This window comes from Malus domestica, chromosome 10 (assembly GCF_042453785.1).
Source record: "Malus domestica chromosome 10, GDT2T_hap1".
NCBI classification, from domain to species: Eukaryota; Viridiplantae; Streptophyta; class Magnoliopsida; order Rosales; family Rosaceae; genus Malus; species Malus domestica.
The window spans coordinates 2,178,874-2,192,857 of NC_091670.1; the positions used below are offsets into that span (position 1 = coordinate 2,178,874).

Sequence of the window (13,984 nt, forward strand, 5' to 3'; positions counted from 1 at the left end):
TTCTGGAATCGGAGTATAAATGGTCTTGTTTGAATATAAGTTGTTTGCTAATTCACTTGAATCGAATTTGTATGATTACTAGAATGCCCTTTATTATAAATAAATATTTTATAAGAACTTATAGGAAATCAAGTCAATTGATATAAAATTAAAAATAAAAAACTAACCCAAACCCCAACCCAACCGTTCTCTCTATCTCTGCCTCAATCATCTTTCAACAATTTGAAATTCACAGTGGGTTTGAGGCATATGGGAAGTGCTGGCTGTGGTGATGTAGTTTCTTTGAAGTTTAGTTTACGGGGTATTTCATGTTGATTTGAATTTGCGGAGTTTGGTTTTTAGCATTGTGTTAAAAAGAAATAACTAAAATGGGTTCTTCTTCAGCTTTCGCTTGATCTTGTTTTCTGGTTGTCGTTGTTGTCTAGGAAGATGATGATGGGTATGTGGCCTTGGGAAGACAGGAAGGGGGCGGTAGTGAGGGAGAAGGAAACAAACTAGCACTAGGCACGGGTGCTGGTTTTATCATTGGAATTTCAGCAATTATGTGAGGGCATTATGGGTATGAAAAATGGATTCCCCATTCCCTCATTCTTCCGGAACTCAAATACCACTTACTATCAAGGGATCCAATTCCTCCAAAGTGAGGAATTGAATTCCAAACTTTGTGTGAGTCCCACCATATTTTTGATTCCTTAAAATTTAGTAAACACAGAAGTGGTCCGTAATCGGAATACGATTCCATGTTTTGATTCCCATTACGTGTACGTAAACGTGCTCTTATTGATTTAAAGAATGTTGTTTACAAAGGAAAACAAAATCGTATGTTATTGTGAGATTGGAACTCCCTTTCTGACTGTTAGGTGGATTCTCCTGTTCTATACATCAAGGCCAGTAGAATTATCCAGATTAAGTTTGCTCTTTAGGCCACGGAAGGGACCCTGGATAAGGAGCTGACCCACAATATCTGAAAAGACCTTCAATTTCAGGACACCCATTTGGATAGGGAACCGACCGGTGAAACGGATCGCGCCCTAGTTTTTTACGGTAAAGTGAACCTCGACATCCATATGGATCTTCTTGGAATTGAGTCCGCACGACTGCTTCTCCTTTCCGGGCTGCTTCTTTTGCAGTAGAAATTGCTGGGGTGCCCACGTAGAAGAACCTTGACTCGGGAAAGCCAATTGCAGCCCGGTGTAGATGCGCGAATCTCTCCTCCTTGAAATCATAACTTACAACCTGGTTTGAAAACAATCATGTTAGGTTATAAAGCAGGAGTCCTGAATTCGAATCCTTGCACTTGCAATGCAACCTCCCAATATGAACATGAATCCTACATGTTGGGTTCTAGGGGTGTAATGAGGCCAAACTGAGAAAATGAAGTGCTAGACTATAAAATATTTGTCGTAACAGCTTGAGCTTTCGGTAATAGTGGCAAACCATCAAATTCAATCAAATCGTAAAGATACTACGAAGCTTAAGAAAATCCCAAAAGGAGCTTAACATGCTTAACATATATTGTGTTTTCAAACCAATATGGATACAATGCTTAACATGCTTCATGGAATACTGATCATGCGGAGTGGTCCTTTATGTGATATTCAAAGTAACTCGTATAGAAATTATATATTTTGTTTCAAACCTAAGAGAAAAGAGTATGAATGAATGAGCAATCACAGTTTTGTTCTCCTCGGCAACATACCATAAGTATTGTCAGAGAGAGAGAGAGAGATGTCTTTTGCATATTTCTATTAGATGATGCATATACTGACTTGTTCTAGTGTGCAGCTGAATGAAAGTTGTATAGTACTCATAATCACATACATATATACGCTCAGCCTACGTTGTCGTTGTGCTCAACTGTTTCTCTATGACAAGAAACAAGCACACCATACTTGTATTTTAGATTCAAAGATGACGAATCAGATTGGGTAGAATGGGCTTACAGTTATATTTTGAGGATATTTGCCAGTAAGTTCTCGGAACCGGCACACACTGAAGAGAAGATTCTCAAAACTGTCCCTTGCATGCTCTTCTGTGAGTGTCCTCGATCGCAAATCTTCTTGGCCTAAACAAACCATCATGGCATAAGTTTTATATGAGTTAAAGGCCAGTAAAAGATAGTTCAGACCAACATGGATGTAAATTAATGCACAATCATGCTTTATTCTCCCTTACAAAAGAAACTAAGATTTTGACAATAAAGTGAGGGGAGAAGAGGTAAAGGCAAAAGGAAGAATAAAACATTACAATAAGTAGCAGACCAGAAACAATGTAAAAAGCATATGACATGAAGGAACATTTAAATGGTAGCATAAACACAATCAGCTTAGCATAAAACAAAAACGAATTTAAGTACTTCATGCATAAAAGATACTGAGAGAAGAGAAAGAGAAATATATCAGAGAGAAAGAAACAGAATAAAGAGGGAGCAAGATTACAGAAAAGAATATTCGGATGCACCAGATCACTCCACGATGGTATATGATTTGCCAAAAAAACAGGGGTATACCAGCTTCCTTATTTATATGCCACTAAAAACAGGAAAAGTACTTCCATTGAACACAGAATGATGAAATGGATGAAAGACTTGAAGAGATACCATTTTTTTTGTTATAGTAAATTCAAGAAGTGAGAATAGTGACAGGGAACAACGGTGGACCAAAGTGAAAATTGACTACCATTTAGATTAAACTACTTATACTTCCGATAAACTTACCCCTTGTGTAAACGACTTATACTTCAAGGATTTATCATTTCACAACTTGTGTAATTTGGTTTATCTTGTTAACAGCCTTGTCAACAAATAGAAATCTTATGTGCGGTTATTAGATTACCCAATTATGAAAAACAATCTTTAAAATAAATTCAAGTTCACCAAGGGTTTTAAGTGGAAGTGATATCTATGGTCAACATGGAGACTGTGTCATGAATCACCATGCTTCAGGAAATTCAGTCAATATATTTATATCTGTCAGCGGTAAACTTATCAATTTGACATTTAAATTGTGTGTGTATTGCAACAAACTACATTAGTCAACCTTTCTACTTGGGCACTTCAATAATAATAATTAAAAGTCAACACCACCAGAAAGAATTAATTTTCTTTTTTGTAAGAACTCTTCTAACGAAGGAGTACAAAAGCAGATCATCTTTTCTTTCTAGCAAAGTAATTATTGGCACAAATACTGTAGATTCAATGCAACCGCAGAGTGCAGAGAATGGCGTAAGACAAAATATTGTAAACAATCAAGTACATGAGAACTAAACAGCATCCTACATATCATTCTTCATATAATCGGCATTCAATCGAGTCTTATCTTAAAAATGAATCATATGTAAAACAAGGCAGGCCAAAACATGTCTAATGCAATAGAAATAACAGACTCACCAAACCATCCTTTTGATTCAGCAACTGCCCAGTAACTCTGTGCCTCACTGCGAGGACCGGCATCTCTTCGAGTCTCTCCACCACTAAACAGAAGGAGAGCTCTATTGTCTTTGGCCGCGACTTCAATTCCTTCTTGTATATGAGCCACGAAAGTAGCAGCCTGACCCGGATTCTTTTGGTAGGACTCCAAAAACCAAGAATCCTCCTTATCAACTTTTCCACAGCTACTACTAGTATAAACTGAATGCCCGGCAACCATGACTAGATTCTGGAGATTCGGGAGCGGATAACTAGAAGAACCCACGTCATACTTTTGGTAGTTGTTCGTCATTTGATACCGGCTCTCATACAGAGACAAAAGTATGAGAATTGAGACCCCAACTGACAAGGAGAGGATGAAAACTAAAAGGGGACGCAGCTTGCAATAATACTGCATTCGGTTTCCGATATACCTAATCATTTTGATGGGAAGCAATGGTGACCTCCTATGCTTTCGGGGTTTTCTAAATGTTCCAGATTCTAAATCAAACTCACCACTCGGGTAGGCTACGAAGGACTTAGGACTGCCGGGCCGAAACGGATTATTGCTCATTATAGTACAACAAATCCAGCTTACGCGGATTAAATTGAATGGAACTATTCATACCCAGATGAAAATTTACAGCAAAAAATCAATGGGGATCATAAATTCTACGATACAAATACAGAATAATATGAAATACGGAGATCAACCCACTTCTGTATACAAATTAACATACATAAAGTTTGCAGCTTTCAACGAGAATCAGACGGATTTCCGAACGAATTTACAATTGAATCGAAGCAAAAGGCTGAACCGGAGATAAAAAGCTCACCGAAACTCCGTGGAATTGCTGTGTGCGCACTCTGCTTGTAAGGGAGAAGAAGAACGCTTCAGGTGCAGAGGATCTTCTATTTTTTAATTTGATTTTCCCCAGATTTGATACATTTTTATTTTCTTTCTTTTTGACAATTCAGATTCGCTGTTATAAAAACCTCCGTCTAGTACCGTTTAGGGGCTAGACGGTTCATCGTCGTTACGATTAATGTCTAGACATTTGAAAATTAAGAAATAGTGCCTAGATTTGCTAAAGCTCCTACCTAGACAGTCTAAGTACCCATCTAGCCAGCCCAGATCCACCTAGGCACCCGCCTAGGTCACGGCTCACTCAGACAAAAAATAGATAACTTTCATTTTGCATTTTATTTTTTATTTTTTCAATAATTCGTAAAAAACTTGTTACATACTTAAATGAACACGCATTACATCCTTGTTCCCCAAGTTTTCATTATGTTCTAATACTTCATAATACATATGTCATTATATTTTGTAGTTTATGATGAAATATATATACTTTAAGTGCACACATACACTTATTTACACGAAATATAATCTATTTACTTAAATCTACCTAGTCCGTCTAAGCGCTCGCCTAGCCGCCTAGGTGCTAGGCCCCAGCCCGCCACCCGAGTAGCTTCTAACGTCTTTTAGAACCTTGTTTAAATTTGAGTCATTTGTTTACAGGTTGTGCAATCCACACATTCCTTTTTATTTCTCATACACACTTGTTAATTTGTGTCCTCTAAAGTCAAATGTTTGGTAATACATCATTTACTATGGCAAAGGTCTAAATTTTGTAATACTACTAAACCTTAGTAATATATTTCAAAAATATGGCACACACCGTATTGACTGCTCTTGCATGATGTGAGGTGCATGTTTACGGGTCAACAAACGCATCATGCATGATCCATTTTATGATTGTATTCCCCTTGTATGTCTCCATCCTTAAACTTTCTTTTATTTAATTGAAAGTTTTTATGATTTTTGTCGTCAAAATGTGTTAATTAACCCATCTGCAAGATCATGAATCTTGTACTCCAAAATCCGAGTGGTTGGGTTCACTGTACGGCATACAATGTGATTCCTAACAATCACATTATTCATTGATTTAAACGCATAATCCAACATACCTATATCTCCAATATGTAACCGAGCTGCATCTCACACATCTTGCCGGCAACTCATCCACTGCTGGGCTAGTTTTTTGTTCCGTAAAATTCTGCTAGGTTGGTTTAGGATAAATCAATGCAGCTATATTTTAAATATGACGGTGGAGATGAGACAGCCGGGTATTACATACCAGATGAATTACATTTTGGTATGATTATGGCTCAATCTCATGTTAAAATTGAGTCTTGAGCTCTTGTTTTTAGGTGAGCTATCCTAACCTTTCTTTTTTAACAATCGACATTACGAGAGCAAAAAAAATGTTCAAGAAATATTTTTCATGTTGTTTAATTTTTCCATTAAAGCGTAATTATTAATATTTTGACGATCATATTGGTTGCAAACATGTGTGGTATTTCTGTGTCCCGACATTTGGAGGGGATTGCAGCTTCAACCGACAGAATATTTGGATCCGGCCAAGGGAGAATGCATGTCATGTCACAGTTGTCCTCTTGAGGGGCAACTTCCATCTTCTAGTGTGTTCTCCATTGTTTTAAGGGAGAGGACAAAGGAGGTGGTATACTCATTCTTGTTCAAATTTTAGAGCCAACTATCGTTTGTACCACTTTTGTCCAGACAAAGTTTGTCTCTCACCTTAAAATTTATTTTATTTAATTGAAATTTGAGATTGGATGTTGTCAATAATCTATTGATTAGTCCACTTGTCTGCTTGTCACTACATGTCAATTAGTTGGTTTGTTAATCAACTATTTAGTTTATTAAGTAGTTGAATGGTTGCAGTATATCTACTTTGAGCAAGTGAAATATAATGATTCGTGTTATTTGTTGGTAAGCAATCGCACACTAAGTATAATCTACACGAGCACAACTGGCCGAAATAGATTAAAATTTCAATATTAAGTACAAGAAGTCGGATCGACCTAACTCAGCACGAGCACGATTGCCCTAAAGTCACAGTTGTAATCATGAGGGATAACTCAAAGTCAAAATGTGTTAGTTATTCCAGGTAATATATACATGTCACAGGTTCTGTTCAATTTCTACGATCATGCCAACTCATCTGCTACTCGGCTAATTTCTTGTTCTGAAAAATTCTGCGAAGTTGGTTTAGGAACCAAATGCTCACATCGGATAAATTAATGCATCTATAATCACATCGGAGAAAAGGAGGAACTGGAAAACGATTACCACGGTCGTGGAACTTCAGAAACAAGAAGAAACGACGAACAAAACACGTTTGTCATAAACAAAACGACGACAACATACTAGTCACACAACATATTATCCAAAGTAAATTGCCCAATTTCAGCAAAATTTCAACACCAGATTGCACAGGTTAACTATACAACTTGGTAAAACCAGAGCTAATACTATTTAAAAACTTTGACAAGAAAGAAAACAGGTAGCATCCATGAGTTTTACTAGCGCAGAGATTGTTTAGACATAGCTGTCAATCAATGATTTCCTCATTTCATCCACAATAGCACTGGGTTGAGCTTCCCTCAACTTGAAAACACTTTCAATAACTGAGAGTTCTGTGGCAGTGGTGTCTAACCCGCAGAATGCTGTCCAGTCGTTCACTATCATGCCTGCACCTATCACTTCACTACCACGGTTGACTGTTCCAGCAACAAGAGGGACCTGAAGGAGCGTTGACAGTTCATCCAGATCTTCAACAGATGTGTGGGGATGGACCTATACAAGTGTTTTTACAATTAGGATTGAGAATGGGACCAAAGGAACAAAAAAGATGAAACAATGACAGTAGAAATCTTTCAAAAAAGCCTCAGAAACAAAAACTCAAAAAGATGTATTCTTACCAAGCCACCTCTGTTGGTGAAGGCACAGAAGCTGCCAACAAGTATATTACCAGCAATCGTCTGCCTAAAAACTTCCACTCCAAGGACATCTGCAATCATCTCCTCAGTTTCCTGAAAAATAACAAATAAAAGGAAATGAACAAAATGCATGGATTCAAAGTTTAACGTCATCTGCGAAATGGAAAAGAGTAGTCTACGTTCATGTAAAAACTAAAGTTCTGCTTGCAACATGCACATTCGATTCCTCTTTAATTTCTGAATACAGTTACATATATATTATTCTGAAGTAAATTCAAACTATATGGTGAATAGTCATGTTATGCATGATAAAGTGACTCTTCCCAACCATTCAATTCCTGATTAATTTCTGAAAAAAGTTATATTACATATGTATCAATCTGAAGTAAATTCAAACAGTTTGGTGAACACTGAAAGTCATGTTATGCATAATAAAGTGACTGTCAACAATCAGATACGGGCGATATAACATGGAAAAGCAGGACAACCATGACGTGCATGTGTGGTATTGACCAAATCATCATTGAGTTATATTTTTCATTTAAAGCGGGTTTTAATATGTTCCGCAGTACAACCTGTGAATACTCTTACATGCTAAACCAGGCACATCTTGTGATAGATATATGATGTCTTCCTAATTTCCTAAGATTTCAAAGATGTTGGGCACTATTTGTGAAAATGAGCTTTATGGGTTACTGACATTGAATTCACATAACACAATTGTGCTTTTTTTCCAAGGGAAAACAAAGACTGCACAGGATACAATAAAAAAAGCAATTTCGAACAAGTATAAAAAGCATACCCTGTCAAGATCAGTGTGCGTAAGAGCAACATGATCATTGCAAGCGATGCAGTTACCAAGAGCCGATAGTCTCTCTTCGATACGCTGAACAACAACCTGATCAGGTAAGCTGTTCCTCAAGTGCTGGAGTTCTTAATTTTCAATGAATCGAAAACAGAAGCTCAATAAGTCAGAAAAACCGAAACGCAATAACCACAAACATAAAATACCCAAAAAGAAAAAGAAATCGGAAGAACAAAAATACCTTGGTCAGTGGTGGTGTGAGGCACAAGAAGCCCGTTTTTGTTTCCTGAAATCGAAATTTCAACAAATTTTTTTTATATTCCTAAAAACACATCGAAATTATAACCCTTGATTGATACCGCAAAGAAAAGAAATATCGAAGGATATCAAATTGAAAACAATACCAGCACAGAGGCGACCGATGATGCGAGTGCCGCCGATGGAGGTTTTCACAACGGGGATGACATCAGCCAACTCCCCCTCAAAGGTGCTGTAGAAGTTCTCAGAGCCGCCGATGGCGACCAAACAGTACGCGTTCGTCAGCTTCGAAAACACCCCAACCTCGCACGAGTTCTCGAATTGCAATCCTGCAAATCCCCAATTAATTTTTCAATTTAATTTGATTAGAAACAAATACGAGAACAATAATCGGAGAACGAAGAAGAAGAAAGCCTTACTGGTTGCCATGGATTGAGGGCGACGCCTGACTGCAAATTACGAGTCTGGGAAAAGCTAGGGTTTTGGAGGTTGAGGAAGAGGAGGCGATTAGGGTTTTGGATTTGTATGCAAACTGGTCAACAACAACCTTTTTCTCCCGTTCTTGTTTTTATACTTTTGAGGCGTCCGAATTAAATTCCAACAAAAGAAAAAACATTGTCCAAATTAAAACGATATAAATTGTAAATTAGAATTCTTATCGATAAAGATATATATTGACAAAAGAAATCGAAAAAGATATAAATTGTAAATTATAACTAATAAAATAAAACAAAATAGTATAATATAAAAAAGAAATAAATAACAACTAACCCTTAATCAAATGATATTTTGTTTCAAATCCGAATACTCATAAAATCGTACCATATCCAACAAAATAAGGCCAGACCTTGATTATAAAAAAAAAAATAAGATCACGCCTTGTTGATTAAGAGGAAAACATATACGATGGTTTCAATATTCATAGAAAAATTAAAAGAAACACTTAGGTAACAAACAGAAAAATTAAATTTAAAGTATATAATCTTATATTTTACGAAAGAGTTTTAGTTCAATAATTTTTTTTATATTAACAAAAGAGCAGTAGAATTTCTTCAAATTCTAACTTTTATTGTTTTACTTACACATAAAAGAATAAAGAAATAATTCATTTCATAGTTCAATATCTGAAATACAAAAATTACGTTAAATAGGAGCAATCTCCAAATTCATTGACTTCCCTTGACTATAAAAAAAATTAAAACAAATTTAAGATTTTTAGCCTTTTTATTCTCTTGGGCCTCGTATTTTCAGGCCGCTCAATGTTCGGTCAACAAACTTTGAAGTCTTTCGGGCTAAACATAACTTCAACTTCGGCATATCTACGATATATCAAAATTTGAGGGTTCATTTGCAAATGCATTTAAAATGACTAAAAATATTTTCGAGGGAAATATTTTTAGGACTAAACTTAGTGAAAACTCAAAAGAAATCTGAAAAAAGGTTTAAAGTGCTCTCTCAAAGAAGCACACACTGAAACTTCTTCTAAGAAATATTTCAAGAGGTTTTGAAATTTAAAAATATTTTCTTCAAAAACATTTTTAGTCATTTTAAATACTTCTAGAAGATCCTGAATCGTTTACTCATTAGTAAACTTAACACAAAATTACTCAGGCAAAAACAAGTGCGTGAGTAGAATTAGTTAACCATTGACACATACCTCATAATTCACCAAATATCTTCTCTTTTGCCACCGTTCTTTTCCTCTCTATCTATAATTTTTTAGTAAAATATACTTAGAATTCGTTTGAATATACTTTTAAAATGACTGAAAGCGTTTTTAAAGAAAATGTTTTTGGTTCCAAAAGCACTTAAAGTGCTTTATACAAGAAGCACTACTAGTTACGTGTTTCTTCCAATAAACACTTTAAGTGTTTTTCCATAATTTATTTGCATTTTTACTAAGGATTGATTCTAAAAATATTTTCACTAAAAACGTTTTCAATCATTTTAAAAGTACATCCAAATGAGCTATTATAACATAGTGTGTTTCTTATGTGTGTGCCATGTAGGCGTCAGGTGGGCAGAAAAATAATATTTTTTTAAAATATATTAACCACAAATTAACAATGAATTTCAACAGTAAACTGGGACACACAAACATACAAAGAGGGCAAAGTGAGAAAATATAACTATCATGGGGTAAAGTAATACTCAAAGACACTTTCAGGGCCACTAAAGTAATTAAGTCTTTTTGTTTTGACCCCGTACAAAAACGAGTTCTTCTGGTTGTGGTCCGAACACCAGTTTCTCAAACCCTTCGTCTCCTCTCTCTCTCTCTCTCTCTCTCTCTCTCTCCCCCGAGACATGGTGGCATCGTCCTCATCGTTGTCTGAGTACTCCTCGGACTCCTCCTTGTCATCTTCGTCTGCATCTCGCCGTCGACATCGTCGCCACAACCGCAGTCGCCGAGACAAAGACCAGGAGAAAGACAAAGATGCCCTCAAGATACGAAAAAAGATCAGTCGTTCCAACACCAAACGACGCCGCAGACACCGCCACCGCTACTCCTCGTCGGATTCTTACTCTTCCTCCTCTCCTTCCGATTCCAGGTCAATTGACAAAACCCTTCTTTTGTTTTCTGGGCTTAGATGTAAATATTTGTAATATACGATGGCTTTAATTTTGTTTTCAGTTTTATCCTCTGTTTGATTAGGGTTTTGAATTTTGTGAGTAGTTCTGAGAAACCCTAATTGGGTTATTTTATTCCGTGTTTAAGATGGTTTTTGTAATTTATTGCAATTTGTATGCAATTTGGTGCGTTGTGTAGTTCCTGTAGCTAACATGGAAAGTATCGAAACGACCCAGATGGGAAAATTCGTTTGTTTTCAGCTCAAAGTTAAGGTCCCTTACGTTTTAATTTAGAAAAAAAAAAATGCATCAGTTGATTAAAATCAATCATGTTAAATTGAAGCATGGTTTTCAATCCGGAACTTTAGTTGTCAAAGGGAAAGTAGTGGATTATATCGATGATGTGCGGACCTTGTGAGGTGCGTCGACTAAAGGAAATTGATAAGGGGTATATGGCAATTAGGCAAAGATTTTGAGTTGCTTAAGTGAATCATATGCTTTGTTATTGGTTTTTCTGCTTTTAAAATTTCAATTTGAAATTATTATGTTGCTGGGCAGTGCGGTTTAGACGCATGTTAGAAATATTAACGGGCGACGATTGATGGCTCTGCTTTTTGACATATTTCTTTGTTTGTTTAATGCAGAAGTGATAGTTCTTCGGACAGTGAGCTTGAAACATCTAGTAAGTCAAAGAAGCGCAAGAAGAGTGACAGACATAAGAAGGTGCTTGTTTGGCATTTCTTTGTGACATAATTATATTACTTTTACATTACACTTTCTGCTTGTCCTTTGGTCTCATTTAATTGATCCTTTCTATCTAGAGCAAGGAAAAGGACCAGAGCAAGAGTCATCGCCATAAACATCAAAGGAAACTCAAAGAGGTAGGCCAGTATGTTTTATGTTGCTCTCTTGCCTTCATATGATTGCTCTGTTAAATTGTCTTAAGGCTGTTATCATCGTCCTTTTCTAGCTTATTGCTTAAACAAATTATTTATTGTCAACTCTGCACCATTTGTTAAAATTGCTGTACATCCATTGTGCTCCAACTTCAGAGAGTAATAAAAAGATTTAGAGACAGTAAGACAAGACGTGGAAGTTGACCATGCATCTTGCCTCCATTTGATTTTTTGCTAAAATTTGTGATAATTTGATTCATTATATGTTCCGGACCATGGCTTAACTAAGATATATGCAGGAACTCTAATGCATTTATTTATATAGTTCTGGATGCATCTTATCCAGCTTCAGAGAGTAGTAGATAATTTTAGGACGACTAAACAAAAATTGCATGAGGAAGTTGTACATAGGAAATTTTCTTTTCAAACTTGCCTGTTCTGTTCTGCTAATTAAACTGTGACACGCACACACGGTTTCTTGCATTCAGTGTTGGGCACTGGATGCATATGATATTATGTTTCAATTGCTGAGGTGCTTATAGTACTTTCTGCCTGTTTTATGGATTGGCTCTTCCAAAATTGGAGCTGGGGTCTGTGGCATGGTGCTGGGTACTTATTGGCTTGCCTGGATAATGTGTCTGGATTGTGTTTTTTCCTGGCAATGGGAGCCATATATAGAAACAGAAGAATGAGAGAAGTAGCGGCCCTGTTCAGCTTTCAAAGGTTTTCATTTCACTCTCTTACAATTACGTCTTCGATATTCTTTTTTATTTTAATGTAGTTTGTTTTAATAATTTTTCTATCGTTGAAGTAACATTTTGCTTCCTACAGTTATTGGGGCGTGACAAAGATGATGGAGTTCGTCGCAGTGCTGTCTCTGGAAAAAAGGTAAGACTTGCTCGGTAATATATATGTTTACTGTTGATCAAAGATTTATTAGAGATCTTAGGGGCATCTACGCTGGTCTATCCCTTGTTCTTTTGTCGTGGCTAAAAATAGAAAGAGAAATCCGTGTTCTTTCTTTTTGCAGATTCTACTGAAACTTGAGAAGACAAAGGAGGACAAGGCGGCTGAAGACAAAAGGAATGAATTGCTGAAGTTCTTAAATGCTAGTTTTGATTGATGTTGTGGAGTCCATGCATGGAATCAACAAGTGAATGAAGGAGTTGAGTAAGTTCCAGCTACTCGCTTATATCTTAATGATTTTGAAATGATTTTCTCCGAGTTCGAAGCGCAGTCATATCTTGTACTTGTGTTTGCCAATTAGAGTGGTTGAAAAGCTGTGGTTTGGGCGTTGTATTAGTATTCATTTGGTACTTGTCATTATATATTATTTTATATCGAGGATTCACCGAAGTAAGCTTTCAAATTTGATCAATGTAGCAAACTTATTAACTCTCCTTGATGATTTGCCTGTGCAGCATGCTACCAACGAGATTAATTGATGTATTTGTAAGGAGTACTTTACCGACTTCTATTATTTCTAGCGATTTGCACTACCGGTTGGTGAAACTTTTCTGGTAGTTCGAATCGCTATGCTTTGCTTGTTTCTATATGATAATACTTGCCTTGGTTGCTGCGATCCCTGCGGATAATATAGAGAGTGAAGAATGAACGTCCTCTAAACAACAATGTGATTTGAGTGCGACTCTAGTGTGTGAGTGAAAGGCGTGACAAGAGCAAGTTGGACTTACGAACGATCGACAAGTGGATGACCGATCCGTTTGGGTCAATACCGAGAAAACTCAATGAAATTAGAGGTTTTTCAACTCATGCAACTATGTTTTAGTTTTAGTGATGTCAATGTTCAACAAACATTTATCATGTATTCAAAATATGTACTACCGTCTAATGGACGATTGTCACGCAAAGAAATAAGTGGTAGTCCACTTGGTTCGACGGTAGCACCCAAACTTCCAAACCGGCACTTCTATTTTTTCACTTTTGCTCTCTTCGACGTCTTGGGGAATCGTTCTTCGGGCTGTGAAACAACTTCATTCTGCATCTGCGACCAAAGAGATTCGAAGTACTTGGGGCTCCAGCTCTCAAGAAATCAGTCTAGGATTTCTGTTTTCAATTCGCCGGCGTTCTCTTTCCACACCTTTCTTAACATAGCACATCTGTCTATCTTTTTCATTCTCAGCTTAGCCAAAAGATTACTTACCCGTGCTTGACCTGCTGCCTCTGGCCTTAACATAATATGCACCTTGGTTGCTGCGATCCCAGCGGATAATATAGAGT

General features: G+C 36.7%; 3 protein-coding genes across 4 annotated transcripts; 1 reads left to right on the forward strand and 2 right to left on the reverse strand.

The window, feature by feature from the left end:
• Positions 1 to 760: 760 nt before the first annotated feature.
• Positions 761 to 4,490, reverse strand: LOC103436542 (uncharacterized protein C57A10.07-like). Its single transcript, XM_029109155.2, has 3 exons — positions 3,389 to 4,490; positions 1,944 to 2,065; positions 761 to 1,236 (listed from the first exon to the last, which is right to left on the reverse strand). The coding sequence occupies exons 1-3, from the start codon at positions 3,978 to 3,980 to the stop codon at positions 907 to 909; spliced, it is 1,044 nt and encodes a 347-aa protein (XP_028964988.1). The 5' UTR covers positions 3,981 to 4,490; the 3' UTR covers positions 761 to 906.
• A 2,106-nt stretch (positions 4,491 to 6,596) lies between these two features.
• LOC103436884 (eukaryotic translation initiation factor 6-2-like) lies at positions 6,597 to 9,004 on the reverse strand. Its single transcript, XM_017331377.3, has 6 exons — positions 8,699 to 9,004; positions 8,426 to 8,608; positions 8,263 to 8,307; positions 8,019 to 8,149; positions 7,199 to 7,309; positions 6,597 to 7,073 (listed from the first exon to the last, which is right to left on the reverse strand). The coding sequence occupies exons 1-6, from the start codon at positions 8,706 to 8,708 to the stop codon at positions 6,816 to 6,818; spliced, it is 738 nt and encodes a 245-aa protein (XP_017186866.2). The 5' UTR covers positions 8,709 to 9,004; the 3' UTR covers positions 6,597 to 6,815.
• Positions 9,005 to 10,508: 1,504 nt separating this feature from the next.
• LOC103436569 (uncharacterized) lies at positions 10,509 to 13,205 on the forward strand. Of its 2 annotated transcripts, none has more exons than XR_529562.4 (6): positions 10,509 to 10,828; positions 11,492 to 11,570; positions 11,669 to 11,728; positions 12,286 to 12,466; positions 12,575 to 12,631; positions 12,774 to 13,205. XR_529562.4 is itself a non-coding variant. In XM_008375012.4 (6 exons), the coding sequence occupies exons 1-6, from the start codon at positions 10,584 to 10,586 to the stop codon at positions 12,864 to 12,866; spliced, it is 579 nt and encodes a 192-aa protein (XP_008373234.1). In that variant the 5' UTR covers positions 10,509 to 10,583; the 3' UTR covers positions 12,867 to 13,205. The 2 variants fall into 2 exon arrangements, 1 of the variants encoding a protein (XP_008373234.1); XM_008375012.4 differs by having other exon boundaries at positions 12,422 to 12,466.
• The last annotated feature ends 779 nt before the right edge of the window (positions 13,206 to 13,984 follow it).